Source organism: Plectrocnemia conspersa, unplaced genomic scaffold, assembly GCF_051122295.1.
Source record: "Plectrocnemia conspersa isolate PC_06_02 unplaced genomic scaffold, ASM5112229v1 ptg000006l, whole genome shotgun sequence".
In the NCBI taxonomy this organism is placed as follows: Eukaryota; Metazoa; Arthropoda; class Insecta; order Trichoptera; family Polycentropodidae; genus Plectrocnemia; species Plectrocnemia conspersa.
Window position 1 is genome coordinate 12,991,497 of NW_028277170.1, and position 25,931 is coordinate 13,017,427.

Genomic DNA, 25,931 nt, shown 5'->3' on the forward strand with positions numbered 1-25,931 from the left:
AGTTTTTTAATAATTAAATTATATACATGTAAGAAAATATATATGAAAGATATTGAAAAAAATAAATTATATTTATTATGAAATAACTTTTTCGTTGATTTCAATATTTATATGTATGTACATATTTTTTTCAATCTGAATTATATTTTAGTTGATTTTTCATTAAAATGTATTGATTTATTTATTTGATATTTTAATGCAATCTACGTATTGTATATATTAAAATCCAAATATGCATAAATAATTAGGTTCAAATATATTATTTAGGTAAAAAGTAAAAGGAACTCTTGTTTTTATTGTGAGCTTGCTTTGCAAATCTTATTGAATTTTTATATAAAAGAAATATTATCTGTGATTTCTCATATAAATAACATAAATGAGAGTTTATTTAAATGACCGATGTTAAATATAAGTAATAAAAAATAATGCTATAAATATATATATATATATATATATACAAAAATGCGATAAAATATAAAAATTAGAGTTCCGACGTTTATTTATTTGTAATTTATTTATTCTTATAAATATATAATATAAATATTGTGTATGTAGTGAAAATTATATTTTAAAAACAAATTATTAAATTGTATTTTGGTATAAATGTAAATTTAATAACTATAGATGTATGTGATTATATTATAGTTATTTATGGGAGAAACACTTTTTATAATTATATACAGTATATCTTTAATTTTAAACACAGGGGGACTCTCAATTTTCTTAAAATGTGCTAGCATGTTAAAATATTTGTGATAAAAAATTGTAATTTAAAAAAATGGAAATTAATTTGTGGATAATTGAGAGTTGTGAGAGCAGATATCTGTTCAGTTAATCAAAAAGTATCTTTTGAACTAATTTCACAACAGTTACTTGAAATGTTTGGTTACTATTGTAGCATGATTTTTTAACACTATGAAAAAAGTTGTAGGTTTTCACAGTTCCGTTATTATTTTAGATGGTATAAACTTCTTACAGGTATCTGTGCTTGCGCCCTTCTGCATACACGTAAAAATTTGTATGGCGGTGCCTCGGATTTTCACCAGGTTTGGGACCAAAGATGCTGTGCACGTAAAAAAATAGCAAAATGTTGGAAATCAACTTGATCGATCGACGGTTTAAAATCGAGGCAACACTTACAAGCTTTTGCGATGTGAATTTTGATGTTATGTACAAATTATAGATTTTGTTGCGTTATAAGCTTTTATAGAATTTCATTATTTTAAAGAAAAAATACTTATGTTTATATATGTACGTGTTCATGTATGCAACTATAATACGCCAAACTTTATTTTTAATACTCATATTTATTATAATAATTTTATTTTTTGCTGGTGTAGATTTATAGATATATCTTACAAAAATTATAATCTTGAATGATCAATCATTTAAATTTTTTCTTAGCGAGCAGACGGACATATTTATTTATTTATTTATTTATTTATATATATATATATATATTTTAGCTAGAAAGCTAGAAGAACGAAATGTACTAAATAATAACACTGCCATTACAATTTAATCGTAAACCATTGCTCATCCGTACTGCGAAAAAACTTTTTTTAAAGTAAATATTTGTGATAGTTTCAGCTCAATTTTAAATTTTTAATTGGAAAAATTAGCTATTTAAAAATATATGCACGTTTTTCATATATGTTTAAATAGCTATTTAATAAATTCGTAAATGTGTAATTTTAAGCTATGTCTAATTTATTATTATTTTGTTGCATAGTTGTTGTTTATTTTTCATTATATCTTTGTTGAATATTAAAAAGTTTTAAACTTATTTAAAAATTAGACTGCAACTTCATGCTAGTCAAATCATTTTTAATAGCTTTTTTAAATTATAATTCGTATAGTTTGCAAATACGCTGTGTCTAATTATTTTTTATATGTTGTTTATTTTTATGTGAATTTATTAGTAACAAATCTTTATTTCGTTTTAGCTTTTTATCTAGCCATAACTTCAAAGACACAATAATTCATATATGGTATCTGCTTGTATTAAATGAAAATAAATGTTTTAAATTATTTCTCAGAATGTTTTTCTTTATGAAATTATATTTTCATTGTTTTTATTTTATAAGTTGAAAACTTTGAGGTTTATTAGATCTTCTAACAAAAAATAAGATTGGGTTTTTTGATCTAACAAAAAATTGTCATGGGTTGCATACATAGTATGTATGTATTTATAATTTAATATTTATTTATGACTACAAAACTATGTTTTACGTATAAAATATTACCATGAAAAATTGGAGTTGACACTGGGCTTATTTTTTCGGTACCAGTAAATCCATGTTTGGCTTAATATGGGTAGTAGCGATTAGTTTCTGAATACCCGAGACACAAATCACCGGAATTCAATTTTTGAGATATGAGGGCTTGTGTTTCACGCCTTTTCTTACTCGCATATTTATTGCCGATGTTGTAGTCATCATCTTGAGCGTAATCTGGACTTTTCAGCTGCATTGTTCATGATTCAATCTTGTAATTAAATTAAAGTGATACGCATTCCTCATAATAAAGCCGAGGATCTTGGAAGATTTTTCGAAAACGTCGCTTATTTATAGAGAACCGATAATCCGTAACCTTGTAAGGGACCAGGTGCGTATCGGGTGTTCTTTGACTAGTAAAAGCTGTGATCGGATTATTGCGAACATGACAAACTGCGGACCCAAAAATTCCGGACATAGATGATTGTGGAACGGTAATTCCTGGGTATCAAAGCAGTAAAAATATCGGGAAAACACGTGACTCATTTGCGGGGATGAGTCGAGATAGAAACTAGAAGCAATGCAAGTGAGTGTTTTCAAGATGCTCGTCTAAAAATTCCGTTTCGATTTTAATTTTTATATGCTTATTATAGTGAATTAGTTTCTCGCAAATATACGTATATTCCAAAAAAAACATTGTGTTCCTAAAACAATCTTTAAATTTGGTAAAACATTTCGTAGCTTACTAAGAGCTGATTTACACGCTGCCAGTTGCTGACATGCCAGCTGGAAATTGACTGGCGTGTGACGACTGGAATTCCAGTCCACTGGCGCCTTACCGTTTACACAGTGCCAGTAAGTGAAAAAATTATTGTTGCGAAAAAGCGCTACTCATTTTGCGCCAGTACGGTAGTGTGGTGGAAGGGGGAGCTGGCGCTGCCAGCTGCTGTCATGCCAGTGCGCAATGGCTTCTCCAGTGACTGGCGTTAAGCGTTTACGCGGTGCTAGTCGCTGGCATCCAGTGACTGGCATCGTGTAAATCATAGTTTCTTAACCGGTGGTCCGCAAAGACTTTTTGAATAAATTTAATTTCACTGATTTTACAATTGATTTTGTAATAAAATGAATTTCACATCTGTTTTGTATTCGCTTGTATTTGCATAGGGCTATTTAGAAATCGCCTTATCGCAGGTAGTCCTATTTTTATTAATTCGATTAACAATCGAATTTTATGCTGTATTTTATGGATTTTTAAATTATATTTCTTGTTACTGACTGTTTTAATATACTTAAATATGGTTATATCAGCATAATGTGTTGGAAAATTAATTGTTTTGAATAAAAAATCAATTATATAAATATTTATTATTTTATTCCAATGTTGATGGTCCGCAAAACATTTTTTGATTTTTTTGGTGGTCCGTGGATGTAAAAAGGTTAAGCAACTATAAAGTAAATCAGTGATTCCCAAAGTGGTCTATATCGACCCCCAGGGGTCTATGATAACCTGCAAGGGGTCTACGTCAGCGAAAAAAAATTTGGGAGTCCATGAAATAAAAATGGGGGTCCACTGAAGTGGATCTCAACAACCACTGATAGTACCTATCTACTTACATTATAATCTTATAAAATAAAGACATATACATTATTTATAAAAGTACCTATGAAGTAAAAAATGTATAATATATGTTTATAAAAGTGTGTAAGTTGTGGGATATAGGCATTCGCTTTGTGGTCGCAATACATTTTGAACTTGTAAAAACCTGCACATAATGATATACCACCGTAATTCTCAAAGTGGTCTATATCGAACCCTAGGGGTCGACGACGATCTGCAAGGGGTCCATGTCAGTGAAAAATAAAATTGGGGATCCATGAGATGTAAATGTGGGTGACTTTATTTTTGGCTTTCAATGAATGGAATAATCCACATACACAGATAGTAAAAATCTTTCAAAGTGAGTAGCACGATACCAGCTGTCAAAAAAACATTTGAAATTGATGAATTTGCAAAAAATCAATATCAAGCAAGCAGGGGGTCTACCCAAAACCGAAAAACATGGCAAGTGGTCTACGAGACAAAAAAGTTTAGGGACCTCTGGTGTATATCATCCTTTAGTCGGTACTTTTAGATTGCATTGATATACAAATTAAATTTATACGTTTCAATATGTCATACCAAGCAAAGGTGCTGGGATAACGTTAAAACTTCATGCTTCAATTCCAAAGGCTTATGTCTAAAATCGTTTTACCATTGCAGTCCAAAGTCAAGGCCCAATATACTCTCTATTTTCTGAAGACTGAGTGACTTAATGCTAAAATTTTCAGTATTTTATATCGAAGCTGCTCGTGGATATTTTTATCAGTATATTGCAGGGACCCGAACTGAAAACCTATAGAGTAACTCTCAATACTCTATGCGAAAACCGGAACCGGAACGAAAACCGAAACCAAACTGATATTTTTTTCGATTTACAAGATTTTTTGCTGATAAAAGCCAAATAAAATCTATTTTATAAAAGTATAAAAATAATTCAAAGGGTTTGGTGCTCTTGTATGGTTGTTGGGATCCTATATACGCAACATCCAGCAATACAATAAAAAATGTAATAAAATAACGAATTGGCAAATTATCATTATAATTAATTTTAAATAATACAATAAAATAAATACAATATATCAAATAGTATAAAACATGACAGAATTAACATATCATTACAGAGTAAAAAACAAAAAAGTTTATTAATTATAGAATTAGCTAACAAATTATGTATTATAATAAAAATATACTAAAAAAATTGTAATTTATACTATAAAAAACAAAACTAAAAATTACAAATACATGTGTATATTTTTTTTAATAATAATAACGATGTATTTCTACCATGATATGTCAAATATTAAATTTAAATAAGTCACAATTAATTAATTTTACAAAAAAATGAATATACAATTTATAAAATATGCTGCCCCCGAGCAAGTGCCGCCCGGGGCGGACCGCCTCTCTCGTCTTCCCATACGGTACCCGATACCCGCGAATTCCCACCACCACCCTGCACGGATTAAATCAGTGGTAAGCTCTCTATTCAATAGAGCTAGAGTTTTGGCCGACCAAGAACATATTAATGCCGAGCTCCACACCGTGAAAGTCGTCCTGTAATCAAATGGTTTTAGAAAATAAAATAAAGACAACAAAAAAAAGCCCCTTAGAAAAACTGTACATAGTACATGCACTTAAATAATTGATAAAGTTCAAGAAATACGCTGACGAAAATAATTAACTCCTTAAAAATTAAACTAATAATGGATGTTGTATTTATTTAAATTTTAAATCGTCTTATTTTTCGGCATAATTATATATAAATAAATATTTCTGATATTGTTTGTGTTCGCTCTCGTAAATCACTCTTAAAAATAAAATTCACTTTTAATTGAGACGAAATGGGTTAAACGTCAAACTACGAATGAACGAGTATGTGAATAATGCTATAAAATTGTATCGTGTGCATAATTTTAATATTTGCAAAGTTGGCAAATCTGATCGATGACCTAATTGGTATTATACGCACTGGCAACATTAATTCTTTCCGTCAGCGCGCCGCAGTTCGGCTGGTTGCCTTCGTAAGCTTTCCGTCGCCTCGCAGCCTGCAGTCGCGCGTAGCGCAATTTTTAAAGTGATTCAGTTTCGGTTCGAGTCGGTCTTCGGATCCGCGGCAGCAGCTGTCTCGTCGTCGTCACCCCCTGGCCCTTCGGGCGTTCGTGAGTTCCACCAATTTTTATCATACGCCGGCGTGGCCCGTTTCGCGTGCGAGGAGTTCGTCGTCTCGAAGATGTCGCGGATTTTTGAGCATTAACCCTCGACCAGCGACGTTCTAGAACACGCCGTATGGAAAAAAATTGACAGACATGCGCTTTGCACATCCGGATCCGTCATACGTGCATCGATCGCCGATAATAGTGCAACCTGTGCGCCGAATCGGAAAGTGCACCGTTATTGAACTTTCAAAGGGGTACATACAAGTAGAAAAAAACATGGCGGCCATGCCTATCGCCCCGATTTTCATAACATTTAACATTTTAATACTCATTATCGCTTATAATCCAGAACATCAAATACTTCTGCCGAACAGATGTTTCATTTCAGTCACCTAATTAACCACCGCTCGTTTGGGTTTAGGTTACCATATGCGGAAATAAATAAATCTGACATATCGCACTTACTCGACGATAACGTTGATCATTTCCCTCTATAACCACGAATCTTAAAATAAAATAAATATGTAAAACAGAAACCTATTTTTAGCTTTGCAAACATGGACTTCCCACTTGCATGAATCACAGTAAAAGATTGAATCCCAAAGTTGCTTTGACACTAAAAGCTCTTAATTTTAAAATTGTAGAAAGTAACATATCATTTCTCCAAAAACTGAATGGAAAAGAGTAAGGAAACAGAGAAATTGTCCCTTTAGAGTAAAATGGAAGATCTCAGGAGCAGTAAAAGTTAACAAAACAATTACTCAAAAAATTACTATTTGATAACTAAAGTTATATTTTTGAAGCAAATAATAGTTGAAAGAGCTTGAAGGATTAATAGAAGCGCTTTTTAAACTTTTTGAGCTTTTTGTCCTCCAATAATAAAGCACGCGTTTATCAGAATAAAGCATATCCAAATTGCTCTTGACAACAAAAAGTCTAAATTTTTAACATCATTTCTCCCAAATATGCAGCAAAGACAAGTGAGAAATGAAAAAAGTATTCCCAATGGATTTAAAATTTTAATTTGTGTAAATAAAAGCTCAGAAAAATTTACTATTTCATAATTAATTATCAAAGGAATAATTATTTAAAGAGGATAATTTAAATGAGCCAGCATTGGTCAGATCACCTTATAAATAACTCTGCAACGAATCCTTTTTCGAAAAAAAATCCGAAAATTTACCTTTCAATGCAAACAATACGTTTTATGGAACAATATTTATTTTAATACATATATCTCAAAATAATTCCCTGTTAAATACCATCCTACTCTAAAGCTTGAACTTTTATAATTTTCGCGACAATAATAAAGCACGCATTGTATTTCAAAACAAAGCATCTCCTAATTGGTTTGACACAAAAATGTCTAAATTGTAAACATTATTTCTCAAAACATTGGAGCAGGCAGATGTCGGAAACAAAATAAAATTATTTTAAAAGGGTTAAAAAATTTAATTTCTAGGATAATAAAGTCTCAAAAAATTGCACAAAAATTTACTATTTCATAGCTAAGGTTAATTACTAAAATTATATATTTTTTGAACTAATAAGACTCGAAAGCTTAAATAATTAGTATGACTTTTTGATATTCATTCCAATTGTATTTCAAAACAAAGCATATCCAAATTGTTCTGACATCAAAAATTGTACATGTTGAACATAATTTCACCACTATATATATATATATTAGATAAAAGTCGGGATTATTCCAATTATTCCAAATGGGTAAAAAATAAAAAGTTCTGCAAAAATGCAGGCTTAAAAAATTGCACAAAAATTTCCTATTTCCTAACTAAGGTTAATTACTCAATTTATATACATGTATTTTTCAAACAAATAAGCAAATAATAAAAACAAACAATTTTTTTGATTTTCGCTCAAATAATAAAGCACGTGATGTATTTCAAAATAAAGAATATCCAAATGACTTTCAAAGAAAAGTCTTCATTTTGAAAATCATTTCATTACAGAAGTTGGGAACCAAGGGAAACTATTTCCAGTGGGTTAATGTTAAAATTTTCAATGTACAATCTGTAAAAATTAGTGTAGTGTTTTTAGATTGTAGTGAGGGGAGGGGGGATTTGAGAATCCAATAGGGCATTGCAGACATATATTTTGGAATAGAAACCATAAAAGTTATCTGAGTTTTAAATTAGACTGATTTTAATAATATTCAAATTATTTTATATGTATTTTAGTATAAGGTTCAAAGAATTAGGAAGATTTAACTTGCATTGATAATGGTAGTTGTTTTTTATATTTTTACTCTTAGCGTTAACATTAAATATGTCATTTTTTTGATCATATAAGGTTTTAACTTAGATAATTCAGGTCCATCCATGAATATTTCAATTTTAATTGTATTGATTAAATTGGGTTTTGCTAATCAGCTAATTAAATTATTCAGCTAAATTGAATGTTAATAGTAAATCTGCCATTTCAGAGCCCCAGTTTAATATCCTACGTGTTTATTTAAGATTTTTCAGATAATTGATTATATTGTAAATACATTTATTATTTTGCTTTTTTGTCTAGATCAGGGTTTCCCAAACTTTTTCAGCGACGGAACACTTGGCAAATCCGAAAATGTTGGCGGAACACTTACCTTATTTTTTAGGTTAGGTAATTCATAATAGTATAAATAAAAATAAAAAAATGTTATTAAATAAATATAAATTAATAAACATAAAAATTCAAATAAATAAAACTCCTAATGACTCTGATGATTTTGGGTTGATGTATGAAACTTTTCCCACCAGAATTTATACACATCAATGTTGAATATTTAACACATATTTTCAAGCTTTTTTATCAGATTTATGAACAATTTTAATGTATTAGCAAGACTAACAATTTTTTTAATTTACTCCAAATTTTTGTGAAATATTTATTTAGGCTCCGCGGAACACCTATTTTGGATCCGCGGAACACCAGTGTTCCGCGGAACATAGTTTGGGAAACCATGGTCTAGATAATGCTTTTTAATAATTGATTTGGTTCAATACTGCTTAAGTGTGATAAGGCCACTTCTGTTATCTGGCAGTGTGTTTATTAATATGGTTATATATTCAAACAGATAAACGGACATTTACCTAAAACCACTATTTTTGCGTTGTGATTTTATTTAAGTCAAAGTGCGATGTGTATGTAGATTTATTCTGATCTCAATACGTTTTGTATACAGTTTTTATTGGATGTGTGGTAATTTTTTCATAAACATAATATGATAATTAAATTTAAAATCATACTTTTAGATAGAATACATGTTACTGGTTTCCAGCTATTTTCATATTTACAATTGTGCAATTATAGTACAATATAATAAAAAATAAAACGTTAGTGGTTATATTTTAAAGGAAAAACTAAAAATCTTTTATAATTTTAATATTAAAAAGAAGAAACGGATGATTAAGTACTAATTTAAATTCATTTAACTTAAGATCTGGAACCATTGAAATGTGTTCTTTGGCATTTTGTGCTTATATATTTAAATTTGATGTTATTTTTATCTCAGTCTTTGATACTTATAGATTAGTGAATCAGTCGTATTGTTGAAGTGTACATGTTGGATTTCAACTAATTTTACACTAGATTTACAAATCGTCTGATGATAGTCATATGCTAAAGATATTGACTGTAAATAATATACGCATGTCCGATTTAATAATAAAGTGAACAGTTTGAGAAACGCCAGTTTCATCATCACTGCTTGGAATTCTCTCTCATTCGGGACTAATCTTCTCTTCACCAAGTATTCATCCTACAAAATTAAAGAACAACGCTAGTTTGTCAATGAGTAAATTTAAGTAATATAAAAGTTTGAAAATCACTACTTGGGTTTAAATGAAATTTTAAAGGTTTATTTATATTATAATGCTTAATCATATGCACTAGATTATTATTAACTAATGCCAAAATTGTATTTATAATGATTAAAAGTTCACACACATCATTAATATTTTATTGTGTGAGTGCAAATCTAAATTATATATATATATATATATTATACACACATATATATATAGTTAATTGTTCCGTTGATTTTTATCAGTGGAAGAAACCATTAACAAGTATTTTTATATTTCCCTAGTGTTGGATTTGGGGGATGAAATGAAAGTTTGCAAAAGTTGTCCAATAGTTAAGCTATCATTAACCAGTTATTTTCAAGAATATAAATTAAACCCTCATTCATACTTTTGAAGTAAATCAATTCACTAAATTTAAACCCAAACGGGCAATCTGTGGTTAGCTATCCAATGCATCTAAAAATTAATTCCATTTGCTTTTTGTATTTAATTTGAATTTAACAGTGTCTGGTTACATTTTTTAGTGTATTGATCCATATCGGGGCGATTGTAAATTTTGGTATACCATGGACGCTATAAAATCGTTTTATATTAAAAATTTGAAAATCACGCGTAAAATATGCCGTCTTTTATATACAATAATTCAATAAACGTGCAACCTGTACGAATGCGCACTGCACATGCTCGCAAATGTGCTAATCAATACTGCACTGCTATCCAATTCATACGCTTTTACTTGAAAATAATCCAACTTCTGTTATACTTATGATATGGACACTTTGATGAATAAATGCAAACTCATACTATTAAATTACGATTTTAATAGTTTTATAAATATGTAAATGTACTAGACCAGTGGTCGACAACATATTACCCATAATTTCAAAACATCTGACATATCACAAATTTCTCAAAACTCATTTTCATAAAAATATCATTGACCCAAGGTCAAAAAAATTGTCGACCACTGATTTAGACAATTAACAGTTTTTTAATTTAACCGATAATGCTTAAAGAAGATAAATAGTAATATCCGAAAATTAACCTAATTTTATTATGTTTAGGTTTTCTATAATATTATTTCTCTGTTTAGCTTGCGATTATTTTTTGGCGAGTAATGCCGAAACTACTTTTATTATTTATATTACATTTTTTTAAGGGTTTTCTGTACTGTACATACTTGTCATATCATACATTTGCTACGACGACATAACTCAAATATATAATTTTCCATAAAATGAATTTTCTGAAATCGTGAAAATTTATTAGTGTTATTTTCAAATGCTCAATTTTAATTGAGATATCAAATACAGTCAGACTGAAACTAACATTTGTAGTTTAAAGAAACCACTTAAAGGCATTAAATATTAATACACAGTATAAAACTTATTTTATTACTTGTACTAGATGTATTGTGCACTCTATATTTTAGACTCAAAAAAATCGTAATTTGCTACATACAAATATCAAATATGTTGTAGTAAATTAGTAACATAATCAACCATACACACTTAAAATACTGAAAATAGTTTTCAAAAATTATTTATATATATAGATATATATATATATATATATATATATATATATATATATATATATATATATATATATATATATATATATATATATATATATATATATATATATATATATATATATATATATCGTTTTCCGACGTTTCGACCACTGATGTTGGGGTCATCGTCTAGGGCGAAATTTTGACATTATCTCAGCTGTCGCAGGCTTCAGCTGCGTCTTCTCTGATCCCGTATTGTGTTTTAATATTTTTTCGTTTGTTTATTGCTAAGAGAGCAATAAATGCATTCATATTCGAATCGGTTTGTTTAAATGAATTTATATTTGTATGAATATTGTTAAAATTGAATTTACCTTAGTTTAAAACCGGTAACTAGGTATCTGATATTGCATTCGTTTCATCTCTTTTATTTAAAGCTAGTTTTCTGAGATAAGGTAAAGATTATGACATAGATAATGACCCCAACATTGGTGGTCGAAACGTCGGCAAACGAGAAGCGAGTAAGAAAAGGCGCGATACACAAGCCCTCAAATCTCAAAAAGCTAAGTAACGTGTTGAATAAATCTTACAAATTTAAACAATTACATATATGTACCAGGCGCGGGCGGTGAGATACTTTCCCTCGCTCGCTCGCGTGTTAAGCGACGAGAGTGAGTTAGAGCATGCCTTTATCTCTCACTCACTCTCGCCACTTAACACGTGAGCGAGCGAAATGTAAAGTATCTCACCGTCCGCGTCTGATATGTATATATATTTTTTTTAGAGGTATAGAACTTTAAAATGAAACAAAACATAAAAATTGTGGTAATGGCTTTCTTGGAAAGATAATTTTATGCCATAAGTGTTCAAATAAGATTTCGGGAATATGGAGTCGCGGCTGGCTAGTATAAAAAGCAATCAGGAAATCCTATTTTCGACCACTTTTTCAAGCAGCTAATGTTAGCTTCCAAGTCGTCCATCGTCTTTTCGGGTAAATTAACGACTTCACATATCCCCACAGAAAACAATCCAAAGGTGTTAAATCACACGATTTTTCAGACGAATTCACAGGTACAGGACCATTTGCAAGTGTTGTTTTGGCGTACCAAACTGAGCACAAATCAGCTGTCAGTTGTCAAATTGGCTGTCGCTGAAAAAACTGTTGGCAATTCGAAAAATAAACCTCTAAAAAACACCCTTTATTTGTATATACCAGGGCTGTGGAATCTAAGTCGGAGTCGGAGTTGGATTCGTGGAGTCGTGGTGTTTTGGCCGGAGTTGGAGTCGGAGTCGGAGTCGTGAAAAATGAGCGACTCCGACCATTTTTTTAAATTATGAAATTTATGAATTTTTAATTGCGTAATACTGAATGTGTATAGCGTATGAATATTAAACGTGTAGAAAAACACCAAAAAGACCTGATAAAATTACACTTTTTTGAGTCGGAGTCGGATTGGAGCCGTGTTGTTGGTAAATATCGGAATCGGAGTCGGAGTCGTGTTTTTTTAACGACTCCACAGCCCTGGTATATACAGTAATGGGCAAAAGTTTGAGACCGTCTGATTTGATACGCTTATATGATATATGACACCGAGCCATCCGCCTAATATATTTCCAAAGGGCCATTTTACTGTCGTTGAACAATTTTCTTCCTAGGTAGTGCCTCGCGCCCTACCTCACACCGCTAGCCTGATGCCTCCGCCACACTCTCTGGAAATTGTCCGAACCGCAGCTACAACTAAAGTCGGCCGAGATCGGCGACTTCGGGGATTTCATATGCGCGCGCGCTTCGAGGCGTGGATGACGTCCGGGCGGCGGCTGTCACTGCACTTTTGCCGGCATATTTGCGCGCGATCGAAAAAAGTGCCAAATAATCGCAATTTTTAAATTGTCATATTATTAAAATTACGCTACTGATAATTATAATGATTTGTGTGGGCACTCACCAATACAATATCAATGAAAACATAACATATAATTTACGTAAAATCTTTGACGGCTTTTGCAAAATGCCATAAGGCATAAAAATGTTACTTCAGAATACAAACACATGTGTGACTATCCTAGAATTTGTTGCCATCGATTCTAATCAAGAATTCGTTATGGTGTGACACTTATATAAACCGATCTAGGAAAATACATAAGGATATTCGAAAAGATTTTTTAACAAAATCAAGTACCACTAATTCTTTTTGAATTATTTAATTTTATTTGAAAAAAATATAATAACTATCTGTTCGAAGAATATACTATCTAAATATAATTAATCCCTTTTGGTGCCCTAAAATATTCAAAGATGTCAGTAAGAGTCTGTTAAAGATCGAGTTTCATAAAAGCATATTAACATGCGTCCCGCTGTAGGATCAAGTCCCCAATAAGCATGTGGTATTATAACTTGACCACGTGACCACGTTGCAGCGCTCGTCATGCGTGCAAACCATAGGACGCCTACGCGCATACTGAAATTGAACCGAGCTACTCGTTCTATTTCATGATGCGAACCACCATTTCATTATCTCTCAGTCACTCTCGTCACTTAACACGCGAGAGAGCGAAAGGGAAAGTTTCTCACCGCTTGTGCTTGAAAGAGTAGCCTCGACTTCGGTCCATTTAACTCGGAACAAATGCCGACACAGTTCGGAAGCGCTCGAAGCTGGCCAAGTCGACTGAATTACCTCCACTTCACGCCCCGTTCTTGGTAAACCTCGGACAATTTCCGAGAGATTTTAGAGCAGGTAGAATCGAAATCGACCGAAGTAACCCACTACATTATCCGTCCTTGGCCAACCTTGGCCAACTTCCAGAGAGTGTAGTTCAGGCATGAGAGGTCCCTTCCCCTCAGGGGTTTCGGATTTAACCCTAGAAGAGTAGCTACGCTCCTATTCTATCGATGGTTGCCACCAACTTGTGGTGGATTGGCGCCCAGAACCTATATATAATGGGGTTAAATGGGTGCGTGGTGACTAAAAAACTACTTATAATTCATTTAGTATGTTATTTTTATTAGGAAATGGTTTTTAGTCGCCACGCACCCCTTTAATTTTATATAGGCGCCTTCGAACAGTTAAAAGATCAGCCGAAATCGATTGTATACAGTGAATATCACTAGCTATTCAAATAAGGATCTCTTCCGGTTCCTTAAACTTTGTACTCTTAAATACTTGTCCGTATTGTAATCTATCTTTTTCGGCCTCCCACTTATTTTCTTGTCTTCAACAGAATTACTTATTTGGAATTTTTTGATAATATTTTGCACCTTATATCTGGAAATTTTAACATTTTTCGCAATTTGTCGTTGACTTTAGATTTTCTTACGAATCGTAACTATTTAACATATTGTAAGTGCTGAAATTCTTTTCAGTTTTTATAAAAAAAATATATAAAAATAATAATAAAGAAAAAAATTAAAACTTTTTTTTGCCTGATTTCCTTATTATTTTTTATGTACTTCCAGTCACAAATGAAATATATTTTCTTTCTACACGTTGTTAACCTTTACCGGACCGAGTGTACGAAAAAAACGTACGCTCCCAACGTGGGTACGGAAATACCCCCGATCTTCATACTAATTTTTAGACCTTTTCGACAAGAAATAATAGCATAAAATCAAGTATATGCATTTGAACAATCATTACATATATTAATATCATGGAATTATTATATTTTATAACATTTTATCGTTTTTTTACGTAAAATAAAATTACACTAAGAAGCGTCATCATCGAAGCATGTCATTTTCATCACTGTGGGCGAGCAGAACAGTGTCCGCTATCCCCACTACTACCCGATGTTGCGACAAGTGCTACTGTTTCTCAAACTATTGTATTAAAAATAATATATTTACTTACTACATATTTATTTTTTCATTTATAAATTTATGTGCAGGGCTTTACATATTATCATCAATATTCTCTCTCTCCGAGATCAATATCAAGTGTCTTCTCTTTATTTGATTCCCATATTTATATACATTGCACACGTGACGCATTTCCTTATGACACATTCCATAAGGTAACATGTACACCATCGATTTGTCCCTTCGATCGACCCTGTGACTACATGTGACGCATCATCTCTTTGTGACAAAGAGAACAAGTCTAGTACTGTTTCCAGTTTCAAGTGTCCCATCGATTTATGGTTTCGTTCAAACGAATGATACCGAATAGACCCCTTGTTTGCTCTAATTGCTTTAACATAAACAAACGTTCGTATATCACGATTTTAGGTCGATGAACTAATTACGTTGCATCGTTGAAATTGTGTCGCAATCTTATTGAATTATATAATTATAGGAATTCATAGATTCAAAATCAGAGTATATAACATAAACACCGCGCGTATTGAATAAACACTGTCTCAAAAATTGCAAGAGATCCGTTAGGTCCTTGGCGACACCGGAAATCATAAACATTCCAGAGCAATATGTATATTTCGTTCGCATCCAATAGATGAAATACACATTTTATGCATTTATAAGCGAAAGTGTGGGCGAAACAAAAATATTTTATCCCAACTGCTTTTTCTGTTATGTTATGAATGCACGCAAAAAGACCAAAACAATAGATTTAATCGGAAATGTTTAATTTAAATTTTTATATTGCCTTTGATTCATTATTTTTATTATTGTTTTTACATGTTACACTAAAAAAACACTATGTAATAAAAATAATGATGACAATAAAACTTCTTACATACCTAAATATTATGTAATTATGTAAATTTCATTAATAATTATAACACTAATATATAAAACGATGAAATCACAAAAACACGATGAAAAAAGTAAATTTGCCGTCAACTAAATACCACGCGAATTGAGAAGCGCAGTTTCGTCATCCGTTTCTTCGTGCGACACCGGAAATCGTGCGCATTCCAGAGCGATATATGTATATCTCGCTCGCACCTAATGGATGAAATACACATTTTATGCATTTATAACCGTAAGTGTGAGGGAAACAAAATATTTTATCCCAACTGCTCTTCTTGTTATGTTACGAATGCACGCAAAAATATCAAAACAATGTATTTCATCACAAATGTTTGTTTTTAATCCTTATTTATGTATGAAATCTACTAAAAATTATCAGAACATATGTGTAATGATTTAATACAGGATTACGTATAATATGAACTTATTAACATTAGTAATTAAAAAGTTACAACGAAAAATAGCGACTTAGGGGACTTCGAGTCCCCCGCTTGGTCCGGGCTAGGTTAAACCAATTAGGACACGAACACATGAAAATATTGTCGAAATAATGTTTATTTTGTTATTTACAGCAATTAAAAGTTGGAGATTTGTACGTCGTAAAATGCATTTTTATCACCCAATTTCAAAAAGGTATATAATTAAAAAAAAACAAAAGGAAAATGCTCTTTTGTTTTAAACAGATGCTTTGATTGTTCAGTGGCCCATTTAAAATATATTAGGCGGATGGCTTACAGTCATAAATTATAAAAGCATATCGAATCAGGTGGCCTTAAACTTTTGCCCACTACTGTATATCAGGCGCGTACGGTGAGATACATACCCTTTCGCTCTCTCGCGTGTTAAGTGACGAGAGTGAGTGAGAGATCTCGTCACTTTCTCGCTGACACTACTCGTCTCTTGATCTCCTTGCTAATATCATTTGTAGCTGTTTTTTTGTGAGGAGAGGGAATCTTCGAAAGACATCACCAGCCTCCAGTTTGCTGGTGATAGTGCCGGATTCGGAGCGACCTACCGGCCAAAACCTCTCCCCAGCCCTCTCCTGAACGGCCGGTACTATCTTTCAGATTTTGCACTTCGACTTGTCCGGTTTAGAGACTGTCCCGTTAGGGCAGCATATTGCGCTGTCTCTCAGCGTTTTCTTTACATCTAAGCACTTCGGACGCATAATCTGTCCATGTTCCCCAATTTCTTCGGCTTTCCAGCATTGATTGAGCTTTATAGTCCGATGATGCAAGCCTTCCTCTCCCTCTTTCCAACGCTGTTCTTTCTGTCGTCCAAGCTGTACACTTTAAAACATTATGTTCCGCGTCGTCGTCTTCAGAGGTGTCGCAATGGTGAAACTCTGCGCTCGCTGTCTTGCCGACTATTTTTGTGTAATGACCGAAGCAGCCGTGTCCGGTTATCGCCTGTAGCTGTTAACAGTCACTGACACACTCAAAAGTGTACTCGTTCATTTCGAGATTTTCAGGATACTGGCTCATCAAACTAGGCATAACCGACGTGTATTTTGTTTTTTGTTTCATTGATCTTCAACCCCATTTTCCTAGCTGATGATTCAATGGCGTTAAAGGTTTCTATTAGGGCCTGTTTTGATCTCGCCACTATATATATGTCATTAGCGCAGGCGAAGATTTGTAACGATTTATTATACACACTGCCGGTTATATCAAGCTAGGCATCTCGGGTAACCTTTTTCTACGGCAATGTTGAACAGATTGCACGCTAGAGCATCGCCCTGTCGTAGGCTGCAAAACCTTTGCGAACACTGTTCGCAAAGGTTTTGCTAAATCATTTTGTACTCTCACTTGGCATTTGTCATTTCTCATTGCGAGTTTCACCAAGGAGATTAGTTTTTATGGTACACCCTATTATGTACTCTTCAGATTATTTCCCGCTTAAAAAATCGCGCCGAAAATAAAACTACAAATTCTTAAATACTCACAATCGCAAGAAAGAGTATCGTGTCTAGGGATTCCAATCCCGGGATCCCGAACGATTTTCAATACCCGATGAGTCCCGGGATTATAAAACATAATCCCGAATTTTTCGGATTGATTAATTTATCAAGCACAATCGAATTATTATTGACAACATCGTTATATTTCGTGTACAAACTTGCGCGAGTAGCACGTGTCATCTGTACATCTTTGAGGCTGTGAGTCTGAACGTGCTTTTTCAGCAGCAGGCTGCTTAGGAACCAAAATCAGATCAAGGCTAAATGATAAAACACTTGATGCTTTGATGTTACTTCGTGAGTTTTATTAAAAATAATGTTTTCAATTAATTGTGTCTATGAATGTACATATGTACATACATTGTCAAAAGTTCATTTTTATCTTCTCAAATAAATATATAAGACCTTCCCTTTTTTATTTTTTTGATACTATTTTCTATTTTAAGCCCAAGACTAAAATTATACGTACTTTATACATTGTACGTTATAAAAAACATGTAAAAATATATTGTATTATTCATTTTAAATTATTTTTATCGATAAAATAACATGAAAATTATCCCGGGACTGGTCCCGGGATCCCGGGATCGACTAATTGCAATACCGAAATCCCGGGATCAAAATTTTGGCCCGGGATTGGAATCCCTAATCGTGTCAAATATCATATTAGATTACTTTAATTTGAATTATATTTTGAGCTCATGTAATGAGTTATTAAAGTATTAATAGGGAGGGGGGGGGGGCAAATTTTGTTTTTGTCTGGGGCGCTAAATAACCCGCCGAGCACTTCTTGAGTTACACCCTTGTTCCTGTAGCCTCCTGGACACTTTTTACAGAAATTTTTTTTCATATTACTGTTCCACTATTTTTGGAACATATTTCGCACCCATAAAATGATTTTCGTTTATAACATGCTAAATTTTTCTATCCTTAGAATTTTGTCCGTTATTCGAAGAAAACACGATATTAAATGTTTATTATTTTCAACACGTGTGTTTTTTTAATATTATTTATGGCATAATAGTTAACCCAAATCCTAAGAACCTAAATAAAGATCTCTAAGGTCTCGCATGAGATACCCTATACCGTAAATTACCAATTGTTGACAACTGTGACAGGACAAATAGACAATAGATGGCTAAAAATTAATTTCTGTCCTTCATACGAAATGTATATTTTATCGTCTTACATGTACGAAGGTCGATCTTTCACTTTTTTGAGGTACCCCAGATAGTTATATATTTACATATATAAAATATCGATAACCAGGTAAATGGCTTTATGTCAACAAACTGGGAAATTAAATATTAGTCACTAAAAAAACAAAACATTAAAATTATATTATTTTTTATTTTGATTAAATTTTTCTATAGAAAATAATACCAATAAATTAAAAAATACGAAATGAATTAACTCAACAAAAAATATTTTATAATTTTTTTTGAAAGTCTAATAATATAAAAAAATCACAATAGCCGAATAATATACAATAAATATTTAAAATAAATTACCGAAAATTATACTAGAAAAGTGGAAAAATAAATTATTAAAACATACTAATACAAAAATGTAGTAAAATAAACCAAAGCAATAAAACACTGAAAATCACTGATGTTTTCTCTAATTTACTATAAATAACAACAAAAATAATTAATGTAAAATGAACTCACTCCCAGGTGTATACTAACAAATTATCAAATGTTTATAAAATAACTCGCTACTCAAAGGGTTAAGTGAAAGCCAACTCTTCTATGAACATATTTATAGCAAAAATTTGTGGAAAAAATGTGAAAAATGCAATATAATGTTGGTTTTAGTAGTATTATGCGAGTGCGTAGTTTTTCGTGGCGATAGCTGAGGCTTGGCCATAATTATGGGACACCCCAATAAATGTGTTATATCTTAAAAATCGTGAAAATATAAATAAAAAACCGATTGAGGTTGCTTAAAGTGTTTATTTTAAGTTTTTTTTTTAATATTTAGTAGTCTTGCCCTTGGCTTTAATTACAACTGCAACCTTTTTGAGATACCACTAATGACTGGTGGACAGAAACAATTTTCTCCATTCCAACTGGAATTTTTCTTGCAGCTCAATTTTGGATTTGTATTTTTGTTGGGCAATCTTTCCTTTTAATTTTGCCCATAAATGCTCTATAGCAGTGATGGCGAACCTTTTTGTGAAGTGGGTCAAATTTTGTTCATTTTTTTTAGTACTAGCTCGTTTGTCACTAAGTCAGTGACGTCACTTGGAAAGGGGGAGGGGAGAATGCTTAAAAACTACTTTTTACTACGTATGTCATACACGGGTGCAGTGATACGATAGAAAATCAGCTACCAAATGTCCACTTGGAAATATTTTTTTATAAATTCGACTTTCGTTATATATACTTATTTTTTTTTAAATATTTTTGATTGTGTATTCTCCCTTTTATAATAAAAAAATAAGTTTATAATAATCCACGCGTGGGTCAGTGTCTGACCCGCGGGTCATAGGTTCGCCATCACTGCTCTATAGGATTTAGGTCTGGTGACTATGCAAGCCATTCTAGAAGCGTCATACTCTTTGTCGCAAACTAACCCCTGATTTTTCGCGAAGTATGGAACGGAGCGTTCTCTTGCTGGAATCGGGTAGTAGCGTGGTCTGCGGTTAGAAATATTTTCCTGTAGGAATCCATTGAAGTGGATTCCAAAATTAAAATATAAATGTCACTATTCACACTACATATAGGTTTATATTACGTATAGGTTTCTTACCCCTGCTGCTGTCTTGCAACTCCAGACCATAGTGCTTCCGCCACAAATTAGACTTTGGGTACTACGCAATCAGCTAGATATTCTTCTCCGACTCTTCGACGCACTATACTACACCAGGGGTTAAAAACCCAAAAAATATTGAATAAAGTATGATTATTTAAAAAAAATTTTAAAATAAATTAGGTTTTTAATATTTTTTATTAACCAATATTAGTTTAAAATTACCTCAAAGTTGGATTTATCGGATCAAATGATTTTAGCCCAATCTTCAGATATCCAATCTCAGTGTTTTCGGGCCCAATCTAACCTTCGAATTTTATTTATTTCCGAAATTATGTCGGGCTTTACAACCTCTAAGTCCTAAATAGTTGAGCCTCCTTACCGTCCGCGAATAAATAGATGGCTATCCGCTTGCAGACACTTCAGCAACCAACTTTGAAAACGTTTTTCGACGATTTTTAAAGGACTCACGAACCAAGATTCGATTTTTCTGTCCAGTTGTCTGTTGTTTTTTCCAGTTTTTGGATTTGATTTGTAAGAACCACATTTGTTGTACTGTTTAAAAGCATTTTGAACAGCGTATCGTGAACAATTAATGTGTTTACTAATTTCCAACATATTCAGTTAATAATAAGCAATATGTGAATGTAATAAAGTTCACATATTGCATTTAAATAAAAAAAGTAAAACGACAAATAAAGACCGAAATCACGCAACTAAACATAACCGTCACTTAAACGAGACTGAACAATTAGACTGTCAATTTATTTTTAAAACGTATTTTTAAAGTGAGCAATTAAAAACGAATCGTATATATATGTATATATATATATATATATATATATATATATATGTATATATATATATATATATATATATATATATATATATATATATATATATATATATATATATATATATATATATGTATATATGTATATATGTATATATATATATATATATATATATATATATATATATTTATATATATGTATATATATATATTTATATCAGGCGCGGGCGGTGAGATACCACATGTCCGCGGTCTGCATGTCCTTATCTCTCACTCACTCTCGTCACTTAGCCCGCGATTGAGAGGAAAAGTATCTCACCGCCCGCACCACACACACACACACACACACACACACACACATATATATATATATATATATATATATATATATATATATATATATATATATATATATATAATATCAGTGGCGTGCGGTGGCTTTGTAACAGGGCATGCGGTTAGGGGGGGGGGTACACTAATAAAAAATAATAATAGATTAAAAAAATTGCCGAAGAAGAAAGATTCAAAATGTTAACCGCATCAACAGTTGACGGCGAGCGATTGTAAATACAATCACGTGTATAGGCTAGTGCGCATGCGCGACAAAATCCACTTGCGACGAGCATGGCGCACGCTTATCGACTACACCCGCGCGCTCTTCAGTCGGCATATGTCGTTCTGTCGAAGAGGTCGTGTGGCCGATTTTCTGAGCGTTTGCGTTTCATAATTACGTAAATTAAAAAAATATAAAATGATAAAAATATTTCATTTTTAGAATCGTATTATAATCCCAAGTAGGGTTGCCAGGTCGCCAAACCTAATAGCCGAACAGACCAGCCAGTTTGGCCGGACGTTTGGGTAAAAAAGCCGGACACCCTACATTATTGAGGATTTTGTTTCTCAGTATTATTAGGTACGACAAAAAAATGTATGTAAAATCAAGCTTTTTTGATTATTACCATAAATCTCAAAGCCGGACACTGTTTATTTTGCCCGGACACGCAATTAAAAAGCCTAACTATGTCCTGCTTTATCCGGACGTCTGGTAACACTAATCCTAAGGCATGCGCTGCGTCTACCGCATGTATGGACCGCACGCATGTATGCGTTCGATTCAAAACGCCACCAGCATGCATGGTTGATCGACTATAAACACGAGCGAATATAAACACGATCACGTGGTCGACTGAGTCGCTCGCCATCAACCGTTGATACTGGTGGTGTTTTGAATCTACCGCATCTATGGACGGCACGCCACTGATTAATTATTTGTATATTTATTTATTTATTTATTATTTTTATTTATTCATTTAAATTAAAGTAAGACGATCGTAACCTAAGAGATTACCCCAATGCGTCACGATGGTCGAAAACAATAATATATATATATAATCTCAAAAACTGTACTTCCATTTACTGATAATATAGCGAAATTTTATTAATAATATTTACAATTAATTTTATTATTTTCTCTCTTATCGATATGCACAACTTACGTATACGAAATGTATTTATCACATATCGATTTTTCATTCCTAAAATATAATTGCTCTTATTGATCCCACTTTAACAATAATTAATTTTAGATTTACACGAATTACTCCTAATCATTTTGATAAATGTAATGATATCACTAAAAAACATTTAAACTATCATAATTAAAAATTGTATGAAACAATGCAAATAGCACTTGCGATCTAATATTAAATGGTTGATTAGTTTATGTTAGTAGTATATTTGTGCAGCTCGCAATAGTGCTAATCTTTCTTAATAATGTTGTTTTGACGTGTTTGCTTTTAATTATACAATAAATACATGATGTTTATTCCAGCTTGCTGTAAAATTTAAGTACCAATTGGCTATAGAATGACAGAAGTATTGTCTTTTCGTTTCAGGTGTTAGTTGGGATTTCTTTCGTGTGTGGGTTTATTCGTTCACCTGATATTTGATATTATATGCGTTATCGTGTAAAATGTGCGAAAATAATGGTGAAAAGTTGATGAATTTTGGGCCAGAATGGCTAAGGAATAATCTTTCCTCGAAGGAAAGTACTTTATCTACATACGGTGTCAACCCTTCGAGTCTTACACGAACTGCGCCAAAATACAAGGCGAACATTGCTAAATTCAGGTCAGTGACAAAAGCAAAATTGAAAATGGCGAAAAGAACAACACCATATTTTCGCTAAACTTTGCAATTAGCTTTAAAAAATTGTTTATAACATGCACTTTGGAATATCGGTACTAGTTAATCTTACGTTGTGGTTTTATTCCACTACTGGTGTATTGAATTTTGTCATAAATTAATTGCTAATTTTAAATCATAAATTCCGATTGACTATCCTGCTTGTTTAATACTAAGGCATGGTGTCGTGTTTTTGTGAACCTATAGGTTATTTATTGTCTTGTTGCGACAGTTTCAAATCATTCCATCGATAGTTCATTATACAAACTAAAGTAAACTTGATTCCACATACAGGAAGTCTCAAATGAAATGTTTCTGGTTGTATTTAAGGAATTTTCAAACACATTCATGCCTGATAATTCATAAATTATATGGATTTCCATTTGGTGATGCAGATGACCATATTTGTCATTACTGTAGAATAAATAGCGCTCGACTTCTTTCAGATGTCATTAAAAACATTTGATAAATCGTTCAATAAAAATAATGTGAATGTGATTAAAATAATAGGTTGTAAAAAAGAATGTATTTAAAAATAGCAAATCTGTCTAATAATAAGCCCTTCGACGATTATTTCATTTGTGTACCAATCTAGGCCTCTATCATTTCAATTTAATTCAAATTTACTTTACCCACTACAACAAAATGGATTGAATTGTCAACCTAGATCGAGTCTTAGCCCTTTCAAATAATTTCATCCTCCTTCAAAGGAATAGCCTGGCTGCCCTATATTTTATTATACCATCCAGCTATTTTGGCCGACCCACAGACTTATTGCTCTCTGAAGTTTTGTAATATAATTTGCACATCTAAGTCTTCTAATTTTCATAAATTAGGCGATGGGTTTATCTTATTAAAATAATATAGTTTAATGAGCCATTCTCCTGCACATACTATGTCTGTTCTCCTGCACCTGTCTTTACAAGACCTTCTACTCGAAAAATTAAGATATCTCTCATTAACCCCTTAAGTGGATATATGGTATATATCCGTCATGACAAAAGTACTTGCAAAGTGGATATGACGGATATATCCGCATTTTAAAAATTTTAGCAAAACTCAATGGAAACGACAGATATGTCTAATAATCTAAATACTGGTGTGAAGACTGCAGCAGAGCTTCATGTCTTAAAATATATCACACCAAAAAATAATTTTTTGGTGTGTATATATCCGCTAGCGGCAAAAAGTTCGTGTCACTGCGGATCACACTTTCAACAGTGAAGCATAACGTTGAAGTGGTTAACTGTAATGAGTGTCCAGCACTCTAAACAATAGGCGAGGGTTGGTACACGAGAATGGATGCGCTGAGAGACTGCAACTTTAAACACTTGTTTCAATAACCGCGATTCAATACTCAAATCTTTGCAAGAACAACGTGTCTACAACATCGTGGGCCAATCGATTTTTGCAAGGATTAGGATTGCTACGACGAAAAGAAGAAAAATTCCATTCGATTCAGCACCTGAAAATGATCGCCACATCGCGATTGAAAGCGTTAGTGCTAAAAAAAATAATGGCTGCAGAGAAATCGTTTTATCAGTTACAAAGACCTTATTATATACACAATATATATATATATATATATATATATATATATATATATATATATATATATATATATATATATATATATATATATATATATATATATAATATATATATATTGCTCACGGATTCCATTGCGATCTAACTTTTTATTTAGCGTCTGATGTTTCGAGGAGTCTGTTACTCTTTGTCCTTGACCTTGTCATATGGGAGTTCACCGGTGCTGCCACTTTTTTAGTATTACTGCTATTTTTATTTTTATCAGTAGCATTATGGATTAAAATGTTGGTAATAGTGTTTATCTATGATTTTTGCTTACCGGTTTCACCTTGCTCAGAATTAAAAGTCAGAACCATTTTCCGTTCAAATTGGTCCTTTCTTGCCTAGTGGCAAAGACTCGATTCCAAACGACTGCCAAGGCATATAACAAATATTTTATGCAGATTGCAATAAATCCTACATAGGCCAAACAAACAGAAAAATTACACAAAGAGCTTCTGAACTAATAAACGCTGTTAAAATATGCTATTCTAATTCGGCACTGGCCGAACATGACTATAATGAAGACCATATAATTAACTTCTCTTCCATCAGGAATTTGGCCAAGATAAAAAATCCTTTTGTTTGGACTAAACAGGATGAGGTCGAGATAGAATCAACAAACCATCTTCTTTGAACAAAAGATACGACAGA

General features: G+C 32.3%; 1 protein-coding gene across 4 annotated transcripts in view; it reads left to right on the plus strand.

Annotated features, from left to right (window-relative positions):
• Positions 1-5,759: 5,759 nt before the first annotated feature.
• The window catches only part of LOC148234268 (uncharacterized), a 39,391-nt gene continuing 19,219 nt past the window's right edge, over positions 5,760-25,931 (plus strand). For 2 of the 4 annotated variants that reach the window (XM_088187743.1, XM_088187745.1), the window contains exons 1-2: positions 5,760-5,975; positions 23,402-23,636. In XM_088187743.1, coding sequence (XP_088043869.1) covers positions 23,479-23,636 — 158 coding nt within the window. In that variant the 5' untranslated portion in view covers positions 5,760-5,975; positions 23,402-23,478. Of the gene's footprint in view, positions 5,976-22,297; positions 22,420-23,401; positions 23,637-25,931 lie in introns of those variants that run through there. The other 2 variants (XM_088187744.1, XM_088187747.1) reach the window with 2 other exon arrangements.